Source organism: Orcinus orca, chromosome 4 (assembly GCF_937001465.1).
Source record: "Orcinus orca chromosome 4, mOrcOrc1.1, whole genome shotgun sequence".
NCBI classification, from domain to species: domain Eukaryota; kingdom Metazoa; phylum Chordata; class Mammalia; order Artiodactyla; family Delphinidae; genus Orcinus; species Orcinus orca.
This window is the reverse complement of record NC_064562.1, coordinates 154,341,776-154,352,756: the sequence shown is the minus strand read 5'-3', so window position 1 is coordinate 154,352,756 and position 10,981 is coordinate 154,341,776. Positions and strand designations below refer to the sequence as shown.

Below are 10,981 nucleotides of genomic sequence, written 5' to 3'. Positions count from 1 at the left end.
GGAGAAAGAGTGGTCTGGGGGCGTCAAGGGAGCAGGCAGTCCCCTGAGGGACCAGCCGGGATCCACACCAGCAGGACGAGGTCGTGAACCCCGACCTCAGACAAGGGCTAGGGCAGGTCGGGAGTGAGGCCTCAGGGCCCCCCCTGCGAGGCCGGGGGCCTCGATGGTCAGAGGCCCGGGGTGGGCGGTAATGCTGGTCCTCTGAGTTCCCCATGTGCCGTGTGTGTGCGCGCCGCGTGTGTGTGCGCGTGGTGGTCCACTGGCTCCTCCCCGCAGGGTGACACCTGCTCATCAGGGAAGTCTGGTGGCCCATCTGCCGGCCCCGCCTTCACCCGGCGCCTGCCCAGGACACACGGACCACAGCACAGGGTGTCAGGTCTCCTGCTGGTCTTTATTCAAGAGCTGGGATGGGAACGCGAGGAGGCAGGTGTTGGTCTCGCGCCGGCGACCCGGCGGCCCCGGGCGGCTGCCTGGCGACCAGGTCTGAGGTATTTCACGGCCGGGGTGTGCCTCTCGTGCAGCGCGGCCGCCGGGCCAGGTGCCAGTCTCTGCGCGGAGGTCGCCGGCGGCGGGGCTCAGGGGGCTCGGAGGCCCCGGCGTCAGACGCAGTTGTCGGGGACGCACGGGGCCTCCTCCTCCAGCCCCGGGCAGGGCGCCCCGTGGTTGGCGGGCCGCGCACGGACGTAGCGCGTCCTGCTCTTGGCCCCGGGCCGCCCGCACGGGCCTGCGCACAGCCCCCAGGACGACCACAGCGACACCTCGCAGTCCAGCGGCGTCTCCGGAGCTGGGGGCGCAAGGAGGACGGTGAGCGAGGCGGGGCTGCGGGAGAGGAAGGGGGTCCTCGCCCGACACCGCCTCCGAACTTGGCCGGGAAACTCCTGATTTTATCATTGCGCTTTCCAGCCACCTCCAGGGCGACGCCACCAAGCACACCCCCGAAAAGCCACCCCCGAGCGACTGGGTGAAGGTTTCCGCCCTGAGAGCCCGATGCCGGCTGGATCCCCGCTCTCCGGGGTGCGGGGCGTGGGGCTGGGGGAGAGCGGAGATCCTGTCGTGAAACGTTCTCTGACGTGGGCACAGACCGGCAGGGTCTCCACCGCTGCGCTGCTGTTCCAGGTGCGGACCCTTCGGGAGGCTGGCCACACTGGGGCCGCGGCCCCCCTCGCTCGCCCGGCACCTGCGCACCGCTCGCCTCTCCCCCGCGGGCGGCACCGCCCCCACCGACGCGCTGCCAGGAGGGCACACAGGGGTCAGCGGGGCCACCGGGCGGGGCCTGGGGCCTCTCCGACTCACTCTGGGCTGTGGAAGTGTGAAAGGCTTTCAGTTGAAAATGCTGGGCACGAGTTAACTCTTCAGTTTGGAGTCGAATGAACCAAATCCCAAATCTCTCAGAACCAGCGCCCCAACCAAATGCTCCCATCCTGCTTTTGAAGCCGCTCGGAGACGCGGGTTCACGCAGCCCCGGCGGCGCTGCCCCGCCCTCTGAGCACCGGCAGCCTCTCCCGGTTTGACCCGTCCTCACACTCCACGCGGCCACGCAACCCAGCTCTGTGGCCTGGCGACGGGTGCTCTGCGTGGGGCGGGCCGGCGGCGCAGGGCTGAGCCCTGGACCAAGGGCCCTGGGGGCGGGGGCACGCGGGGGCGGGGCTGCCCCTGTGAAAGCAGCGGGTGTCACTTCACAGGCGTTCCCCCTGGGGCGGGCACTGGCCTTCGAGGGTTATTTAGGGTGAGAGGTAAGAGCTGGAGCGGAAGCTCAGGGCCAGGTGATGTCCGAGCAAGTCCCGACTGACCCCCAAACCCAAGTGCTGCTCCTGCTCCGGCGCAGCCCGTGGTGAATGTCGCGGCTGCCCGCCAGCCCGAGCGCCTGCAACCCAGGAGCACGCATGTGAAGCGGGGCTGGGGGGGTGGCCGTGGGCGCTACGGAGGGGTGGGAGCTGGGCTCACCTGGCAGGCTGTAGGCGAGCTCGTTGCCCCCGCCCCCGAGGCCCGGGGCGGGCGGGAAGGCCCTGGGGCTCTGCGGGAGCCGCGCCAGGGTCACCGTAGCGATGGGAGGCAAGGACTTAAGCCGCGGGTAGTAGAAGGAGTTCGCGGGGTGGCTGGGAGAGGAGGCCGTGATCTGCAGGAGGGGCCCGGCCCGGAGATGGGTCAGGAAGGGCCAGCCCCGCCCCCTCACTGTCCTCCCGGGGAGCGCCGCCCAGAGAGCTGCCATCCCCTCACCTCGGTCACCGTGTCCTGCGGGACGGTCGCGAACTTGGGGGATGAGAAGGTGAAGCCGCTGTCGGTCCCGGCATCGTAAGGGTGGAGGTCCACCACCACCTGCTCCCTCCAGCGGCCCCCGTCACACAGGTCCAGGCTGTCGACGCCCACGAACCAGTCGGGGCTGGGGACGATGCGGACCACGAAGGACACCTGGGGGCCGAGGGCTCAGCGGCAGCCCCCGCGCCCCCCTCCTGCCCGCCCGCCCACCGTCCACGCCGCCCCACTCACGAGCGAGTGCCTGGAGTGGGCCTCAAACTCCGCGGACGTCTGCCCGGTGCCGCTGGGCACGGCTGGGGCCGAGAACACGCCGTGCACACTCTGCAGCTTCTCCCCGGCAGCTTCCATCTCCCGCATCAGTGCCCAGGCCTCGCTGCGCTCCGCGAAGTCCCTCAGCCCATTGCTCACATACTGGCCCTTCCTCCACAGGCTGTAGTCGGGGCTGTGCGCTGCCCCTGCGCACCGCCCGCCCGTGTAAGCATCACCCCTGGGCACCGTCCCGCCCCTCGTGGGGCCGGGTGGGATGTCCCACAGGTGGCCTCACACTGCCCGGCACCTCGCGGGTAGGACGGGCAACCGGCCGGCCCTTCCCGTGACCCAGGCCACCCTGCCCCGCCACGTCCCCGAAGCCCAGGACACTGCTGCTGGCACACAGTAGGCACTCAGCCAGGACCTCCTGCACTGAAGCGAATTGGGTGAGGTCCCCTCCACGCTGTGAAGCGTGGGGCCACGGTCACGACCGTACCCTCCCGAGCAGTGGGGGTCACCGCCAGGCCCGCCGGGCACGGGACGGCGGGGACTGCACTCACCCAGCAGGGATGACCACTGCGCGGGTGGGCGGAACAGCGGGTACTGCTTGGGGAAGGATGCCTGGCTCCACTTGCCCGTGAAGGTGATGCTGTACTTGGCCAGGGGCTGGGCCGTGCACATGGGCTCTCCCCCCAGCGGCTGGCCGGCCGAGCAGCCAAGTGTGGCCAGGAGCAGGGCCCAGAGGGCTCTGCCCCAGGGGGCAGCCGGACTCGGGGTTCCCATCACCTACGAGAAGGGGGGCCACATGCTGCACCGCTGGTCCCCGATGCCCTGCGCACGGCCCCTGGTTACAGGTCCCCGAGGACGCCGGGCACCTCCCTCCACGTTCCCTCTCCGGGCTCCAGCTGGGCCTCACCCCGTGGCTGGAAAGCCAAGCCGTGTTGGGTTACAGGAACCCAAGGTGCCTGGCCGGTTACACCTGGCACGGAGCTCACAGCCAGCTCAGCGCCCTGCGGCTTTCCTGGGGGAAACACCTCTGGCGCTGCCGTCTGAGGGAACCCCGGGAACCAGGAGGGTCGCCGTGCCCCGGACTAGATGGGCCTCCCTCTTGGGGTGCTGCCCCTCTTGGGGTGCTGCCCCTCTTGGGGTGCTGCGGGTTTCTGGGCGGGGGCAGCGCCAGGAGGCCAGTGCGGCTGCGGGGCCGGGGCCAGCGCACGCAGTACTCACCCAGCAAGAGCGACTGGAGGCTGTGGGCAGCCGAACGTCCCAGCAAGAGCCCAGAGCTCCAATTTATGCTGCAGACGCGGCACCCGGCCGGCCAATGAGGCCCCAGGTCCGCCACCGTGGCCGCCGGAGAGGAGCGGCAGATAGGACGCGGGGAGAGGGAGAGAAAGGGACCTCAGTGCTGGAGCTGGCCTGGCCGCCCGCCTGCTCTGACGCGAGCAGATGCTGCTTCAGCGCTGAGGTCACTCCTCCCTTGGGCGCCGGCCACTCGCCGCACCCCTTCCTTTGTCTTTTCCTCCCGCCCCCCCTCTCCCCCCAGTTCTCTCCTTTCCCATCAGGCCCTCCCTGGTGTCTCCCCGGAGGGGGTGCCAAAGCCAGCAGCTGGGAAGAGAGCTGGGCCAGGGCCGCCAGCGTGCACTGCCCGCAGGGCAGGTTGGGACGTGGGGGCCACAGTCAGGCCTGACATCTGTCCGTCTGTCCGAGTGCTGGGGACGGGCGGGGAAGCAGGGGTCCTGGGTTCAGCGGACACAGCTGCCTTCTCCCCGCGTGCAGAGCTGCATGGAGGAGCCACGCTGTCCACGCCGTGGCCAGGGCATCTGGACCGTCCCCCCGAGGGGAGTCGAAGCCATGAGGCCGCCTTCCCCAAGGGCCAGGAGGTGACCCCGGGACCCCCAACTTCGCTGCATGGGGAAGAGCTCCAAGGATGCCTGGCATACGGAAGAAGATGCCAGCGGATTCTTATCTCTGCTCCCTGTCAGGAGAACATTTCCAGAACCCTCATCACGGGGCCTGGGAGCCGGGAAGGACAAGGACAGTGGGGTGGTCTGGCTTGTAAGAACCGCCCAGGGAGCTTTAAAGCTTAAAAGAAAGCATTCGGAGTTTTGAAACCGCGTTAATGTTTTACACATTCCAAAAAAGAGAGAGAAAAATAAACAGAACCCACAAGAATAGAACGCAAACAAAAACAAATGACCTAACCGTATTTCAAGTAAACAACACAACCGCGGGGAAGCGGCTGTGAGCACCGCGTTCAGACTGCGGGTCCTCAGGCTCCCGACAGAGCCCAGCGCAGTGGTTCTCAAACACTTTGATCTCGGGACCCCTTACACTCTGAACAGTCACTGAGACCCACAAGGAGCTTCTGTTTGTGTGGGTGACATCCATCGATCTCACCGTGTTTGAGATCCTAATGGAAATGCTTGGAATACTTATCAATTCACTTAGAAATAACAAAACTAAACCTACTGCACATTAACATAAATAGCAATGCTTTATGGAAAACAGCTCTTTTCAAAAGGAAAACCTTTGAAAAAAGCGGGGAGTGCAGATCTTTTTCTGTCTGGCTTCCTGGAGACGCGGGACGGTCACCGCCACCCCGCAGTCGCTCCGAGGTGCGTGTCGTGCTACTTGGCACCCGCGCAGAAAGGCCAGCTGTGCAGGGGCGCAGCTGGAGCTCGGAAGGCTCGCCACACGTGGATGTGCCACGTGGCCTCTGGGGACGCCCCCACACCCTCGCGAGCGCCAGCAGAACGGGCAGGGGTGTCTTTGCTCACACCGTGTCCTTGGAGAAGTGGCTGATCCGGGTTTGGGGAGAGAAAGTGGGAGGTGGGCCTGGGCCGTTTCGTGCCAGGAAGCGAGGACGTGCTTGCGCAGCCCTGGCCTGCCGTCCAGTGGCCGCGGGGGCCTCAGGGCTCGCCCCATTTTACAGGAGGCTCCCCTCCTACGCCTCACACCCACAGCTCTGCCCTCCCGGGGCCCCACCTCGATGTGCGGCCAGTGCGGACTGAAGGCTGGCCCTTCTGTTTGCTCAGGGCTCCCCTGGGAGGGGCCTGGGGGAGGGTGAACAGGGAGGTACTTGCTTTGGTGTTGGAGTGACCCTGAGAGCATGCCTGAGGAGTCCTTGGGACGCAGCGGGGCACGGGGTGCCCTGCTCAGAGAGGGATGCAGAGGGAGCCTTGGGAGCCGGCGGCCTGTGGCCCCTTGGCCTGGGCTGGGTCTCCGGCGGGGCAGCCTGGCCAGTCGGGGTCAGCTTACACTCTGAGCCCCGGGCTCCTCCACCAGCCAGGATGCGGTGCCCCGTCCGTCACAGCCACCAGGTGAGGCGGCATCTGAGCAGCACTTGACGGCAGGCTCCTCTGCACACAGGTGCCCCCCCGCCGGGTAAAGTCATCCCTTTGCAAACGCATGTCCGGCACCTCCCGGGTCTCAGCGCCGGGCACACGGGAGTGACCCCAACGGACAGAAGCCCTGCTCCCCGAGGCTGTGGGGCTGGGGACCTGGGTGCATCTGTGGGTGGAATTCTGTTCTTCGGCGACTGCATGGTTCTTTGGCCGACACTGAGGCCAGGGTCCCCTCCCGTAAGTCAGTCTATGGTCAGTCACCCCGAGGTGGCTTCGGGGGACCGAGGCTCAGGGCTGTGCTGTGGCCAGGCCTCTGCAGACTCCACACTCGCTGACTGCTGCCCCTCCCCGCTTGCCCCAGTGGCAGAGCCCTGTCCAAGGCCCGCTTCCCAGGCCTGCCTGCATCCCCCGCCCACCCACGACTCCGATGGCTGCACCGGGCACCCTGACCCCAGACCCCCACCCCAGGGCCACCGTAGCTCAAATGAGTGCACAGCGCAGGGCAAGCCGCTGACACTGTCCTCCCAGGGGCTGGCGGTTCTCAAAGGTGTCGTCTAGCTGACTGTTGCTTGTGGTGGACTTGGGGCGGGGTCTGGGCCGCCCCAACTGGCCCCGGTGGGGCGTGGAGTTAGCAGGAGTCCCTGTGTGAGCCGCTGAGGATGGGCCAGGCACACGGGATGCTGGGGACGCAGTGGTCATGTCCGTGCCCCGGGCTGGGGCCCTGCCACGGCCCAGAACCCAAGGGGCCTGAAGGGCATTGGGCTCCGGCGGGACCTTCCATTTGTATCCTGGCCAAGGGGCTCTTGAGGCCGGGGTAACAAGGGCTCTTTCAGGTGGGGCCCTGGGTGTGGGGACGCCCATCTCCTTGGGAGCACCCAGACCTGGCGTGGAGTCTGGCTCCTCAGGGGCCGGCTGACAGGCACGTGCTTGTTTGCTGGCCTGTCCCCTCACCAGACGTTGACCGAGGGCCAAGTTCCTGCCAGACGCCACAGCCCGCACACAGGGGCTTCCCATCCCCGAGGCTGAGCCCTCCCAGCACCCTGCTGGCCCCTTGCCCGCCCACCCTCCTGTCCCAGCACCTCCTCCCCGCGTGCCCCAGGGCCTTTGCACTGCGGCTCCCTCTATCTGGACGGCTCTTTCCAGGCCGGCCTCTTCCCGTCTCAGGTCCCAGGGAGAGCCCCTCCTGACAGGGCCCCGGAAGGCCTGGTCGGCCCTGCCTTGTTTACGGTCTTGGCTCCTCCAGAGAAGTAAGTCTGCCCGAGCAGACAGGGATTTGCCCCGAGAGTCCTGCAGCCCAGAGTCTGAGGAAGGCAGCTGTGAGCTGCTGCCCACCTGCCCGGAGACCTCGCTCCCTTCCTCCTTCTCACCTCACTCCATCCTGGGTTCAGGTCTCTTAGCACTTCTGATTGGTGGGGCCTGAGTCAGGTCAGGGAACCCTGGGTCCGGGAGGCACTAGGATGGGTGCTGGGCGAGCTGAGCCCCCCCACAGCACCCGGCTCCCCGTGCTCGTGCAGGGAGGCCCAGTGGGGGCCTCGCCGCTGTGGGTGTCACCCCTGCGAGCAAGCCTGGCTTGCAGAAGGGCCGGGGGAGCCGGGGCTCTCGCCAAGCCTCACCTGCACGGAGGAGGCCTCCACGGCCGCCGACCGCAGGCCTGGGAGGAGATATGCTTCCGTCTGGCTGTAAACATGAGCGTTCCCTCCTCTGCTCAGCAGCCGGCTTCCAGAAACACAGGACTGTCTGTGCAGCAGAATTTGCTGTGTCTCCCTCCCAGTTAAGATGCCAGGACCTCAGCAAAAATGGCAGAGTGAGGACCTCTGAAAACACTGTCCGTTGTAATAGCAAGGAGAAAATAAGCAAAAGCGGTCAGAACCGACTTTTTCTGTACTCTGGAAATTAACCAGCAGCTTGCAGCAGTCCCTGGAGAGCTGTTTTTTGTTTTCTGTTTTTCAATGGAGAAAACTAGCTGAATCTTGGTAAGAGCAGCTGTGAGGCTTTTGTTTTTTCCCATCTCAACCATTTTTCAGTGACAGCTCAGTGGCATTAAGCACATTCGCATCGTTGTGCCGCCGTCACCACCCTCCGTCCACAGAACTTTGCATCTTCTGAATCTGAAACTCTGTCCCTTTCCAGCAATGGCTCCCCGGCCCCTCCTCTCAGCCCCGGAAACCCTCACGCTACTTTTTGTCTCTGTCGTTTTGACGACTCTAGGGACATGATCTGAGTGCAGTCATACAGTGTGTGTCCTTTTCTATCTGGCTTATTTACTCAGCATAATGTTCTTGGGTTCGTCCATGTTGTAGCAGGTGTCTTTTGATGTCCCCGTAATTTTTTTTTCTTGTAAGTCAATGTTTACAAAGTGTAACGGACATAAAGAAAATTATATTTTTCCTTGACTATAGCCCAGTGGATTCTCAGAAATGGAAGGCATTCATGTAATCAGTAATTGGATCAAGGAGTAGAAATTTAAGAACACGTGAAACCCCCTCTTCTGTTACCTTCCAGTCACTACCACCCCCAAAGTGAGCACTGTCCTAATTTCCAACTTTATCAGTTATTTTTGCCTCTTGTTATGCTTGATGCAAATAGTCACATGATGGCCGGTTGGTGTTTGACTTCCTTCCTAGGATTCCCTTCCTTTTCAAGGCTGAATAATAGTCCACTGTACGTATGTCCCACACTTTGCTTATTCATTCATCTGACGATGGGCACCTCCACATCTTAGCTGCCGAACAAGCTGGCACAAATATCTCTTCAGGACCCTGCTTTCAAGTCTTTTGGGTAGAAGTAGAATTGCTGAATCATATGGAAATTCTTTTTTTTAATTTTTTTTGTTGAAGTATAGTTGGTAGCTCCGTTTTTAATGTTTTGAGGGACAGCCACATTGTTTTCCACAGCTGCTGCACCATTTCACATTCCTGTTAACAGTGCACGAGGGTTCCAGGCTCCCCGCATCCTCTCCAAGCTATTAGGTGTTTTAATTTGCCCTAGGCCCGTGCCCCACCCTCCAGCTCTGTAGTAGCGTTGAAAATTGACAGCCCAGATTCATGGTGAAAACCAACAACCCAGTGCCGCTGGAGGGATCAGAATGGAGCCGAGTGTCCCCAGAAACTTGTCATTATTTGACCTGTCCGGTGGGTTCCTGGAAGACCCCCGCTTGCAAGGCTGTCTGTATGTGACTTGGTTCGGAACCCCCCATAAAAGGATGAACCAGATGAACCAGACGGTAAGCAAAAGTGAGAGTGACCCTACCACAGGAGGCAAAAGAGGCTTCAGGACAAATACGGTTACAAGAGACAGAGAAGGGCGTTTGATAATGATGGCAGGCGACTCCGTCAGGAAGATGTAACCGTTATAAAGTATGTACGTCTCACAATAGAGTCCCACAGCGCGTGAAGCAAACCGGACAAATGAAGGGTGAAATGGGCAGTTCAACAATAATCACTGGGGACTGTCAACTTTCAACAGCCTGTTTTCAATGACGGATAAAGCAACAAGACAGCAGATCGAAAGGAAACAGAGGACGTGAGCTACTCTGCAGACCCAGGGTAGACTCGGCCCAGCAGCCGTGCTCTTCAGCGCACGGAGCATCTCCAGAGTAGACCACGTGACAAGACGTCTCAGCAAACGTAAAATGATGGACATCAGGCAAGATATGTTCTCTCACCACAACGGAATGAAATTAAAAATCAGTAACAGGAGGACATTTGGGAAATTAAAAAATACATTGAAATTAAACCTTGTACTCCTTAGTAACCAATGGGTCAAAGAAAAAAATCACATTATAATTTAGAAAATACTTTTGAGATAAATGAAAATGAAAACACAATATATGGAAACTTATGGGATGAAGCAAAGCAGTACTTAGAAGGAAATAAATAAGATCTCAAAGCAGTAACTTAACCATCCACCTAAAGAAACTAGAAAAAGGAGAGCAAACTAATTCTGAATCAAGGAGAAGGAAGTAATAAATATTAGAGCAGAAATGCATGAAACGGAGAATTTCAAAAATTGAGAAAAATCGATGAAAACAAAAGATGGTTCTTTGAAACGATCAAGAAAACTGACCAGCTAGACCGAGAAAAAAGAGGGGATTCAAATTACTAAAATCAGCAGTGAGACAGGAGACGTTATAATGACCTTACAGACATGAAAAAGAATTATAAGAGAATCCTATGAACAAAAGTACGCCAATGTAACCTACATGAAATGCATAAATTCCTAGAAAGTCACAAACTACCAATGCTGACGGAAGAAGAAATAGAAAGTCTGAATAGATCTATAATAAAGAGATTGAATTAGTAATAAAAGATAACTTACCATAAAGAAAAGTCCAGGACCATATGGCTTCACCGGTGAGTTTCACAAAATATTTAAAGGAGAATTAACACCAATCCTTCTCTAAATCTTCCGAAAAAATAGAAGAGGGAACACTTCCCAACTCATTCTACAAGGCTAGTATTACCCTGATACCAAAACTAGGTAAAGCCATTGCAAGAAAAGAAAAAGGAAAGCTTTCCCCCTAAAATTAGGAACAAGACAAGGTTGCCCCCTCCTGTTACTTCTATTCAACATTGTGTTGGAGGTTCTAGCCAGGAAAATTAGGCAAGAAAATGAAACAAAAGCCAACCGGTTGACAAAGTAGAAGTAAAACTATCTCTGTTTGCGGATGACATGATTTTGTATACAAAGTCAAAAGAAATCCGTACAAAAAATATTGGAGCTAATAAATGAGCTTAGCAAGGTTGCAGATATAAGATCAATACACAAAAATCAGTTGTATTTCTATACGCTAGCAAGAAATGATCTGAAAGTGAAATGAAGAAAACAATTCCATTCACAATAGCATCAAAAAGGATAAAAAACTTAGGAATCAAGTTAAGCAAAGAAGTATAAGAGTCGTACACTGAAAACTACAGAACATTGTTGGAAGAAATTAAAGAAGACGTACAGACATCTCACGTTCGTTGATTGGGGGAGTTAGTATTGTTGAGATGGAAACATTCCCCAAATTCATCACATATTCGTTACGATCCCTATCAAAATTCCAACCTCTCTTTTTTCCCCTCCAGAAATGGAAAGGCTGATCTTAAAACGCATATGGATTTGCATAGGGCCCCAGATAACCAAAATAA

The 10,981-nt window shown here is 59.1% G+C and overlaps 1 protein-coding gene across 2 annotated transcripts; it reads right to left on the bottom strand.

The window, feature by feature from the left end:
* Window positions 1–372: 372 nt before the first annotated feature.
* LOC101275232 (spondin-2) lies at window positions 373–4,559 on the bottom strand. Of its 2 annotated transcripts, none has more exons than XM_033419646.2 (6): window positions 3,733–4,559; window positions 3,066–3,291; window positions 2,488–2,711; window positions 2,218–2,250; window positions 1,945–2,116; window positions 373–784 (listed from the first exon to the last, which is right to left on the bottom strand). In XM_033419646.2, exons 2-6 carry the CDS (start codon window positions 3,286–3,288, stop codon window positions 600–602), a joined length of 837 nt encoding a protein of 278 aa, XP_033275537.1. In that variant the 5' UTR covers window positions 3,289–3,291; window positions 3,733–4,559; the 3' UTR covers window positions 373–599. The 2 variants fall into 2 exon arrangements, with proteins under 2 accessions (XP_033275537.1, XP_004265241.1); XM_004265193.3 differs by having other exon boundaries at window positions 2,218–2,409; window positions 3,733–4,040.
* Between the last annotated feature and the right edge of the window lie 6,422 nt (window positions 4,560–10,981).

What these genes read in the sequence shown, in the direction of transcription:
- LOC101275232 (XM_004265193.3), bottom strand. Translation starts at nt 3,288, where the DNA reads ATGGGAACCCCGAGTCCGGCTGCCCCCTGGGGCAGAGCCCTCTGGGCC. An exon ending in CCCACTCCAGGCACTCGCTC is followed by an intron (nt 2,410 to 2,487) that starts GTGAGTGGGGCG and finishes CTCGGCCCCCAG; the next exon opens with GTGTCCTTCGTGGTCCGCAT. An exon ending in GCTCGCCTACAGCCTGCCAG is followed by an intron (nt 785 to 1,944) that starts GTGAGCCCAGCT and finishes TTGCGCCCCCAG; the next exon opens with CTCCGGAGACGCCGCTGGAC.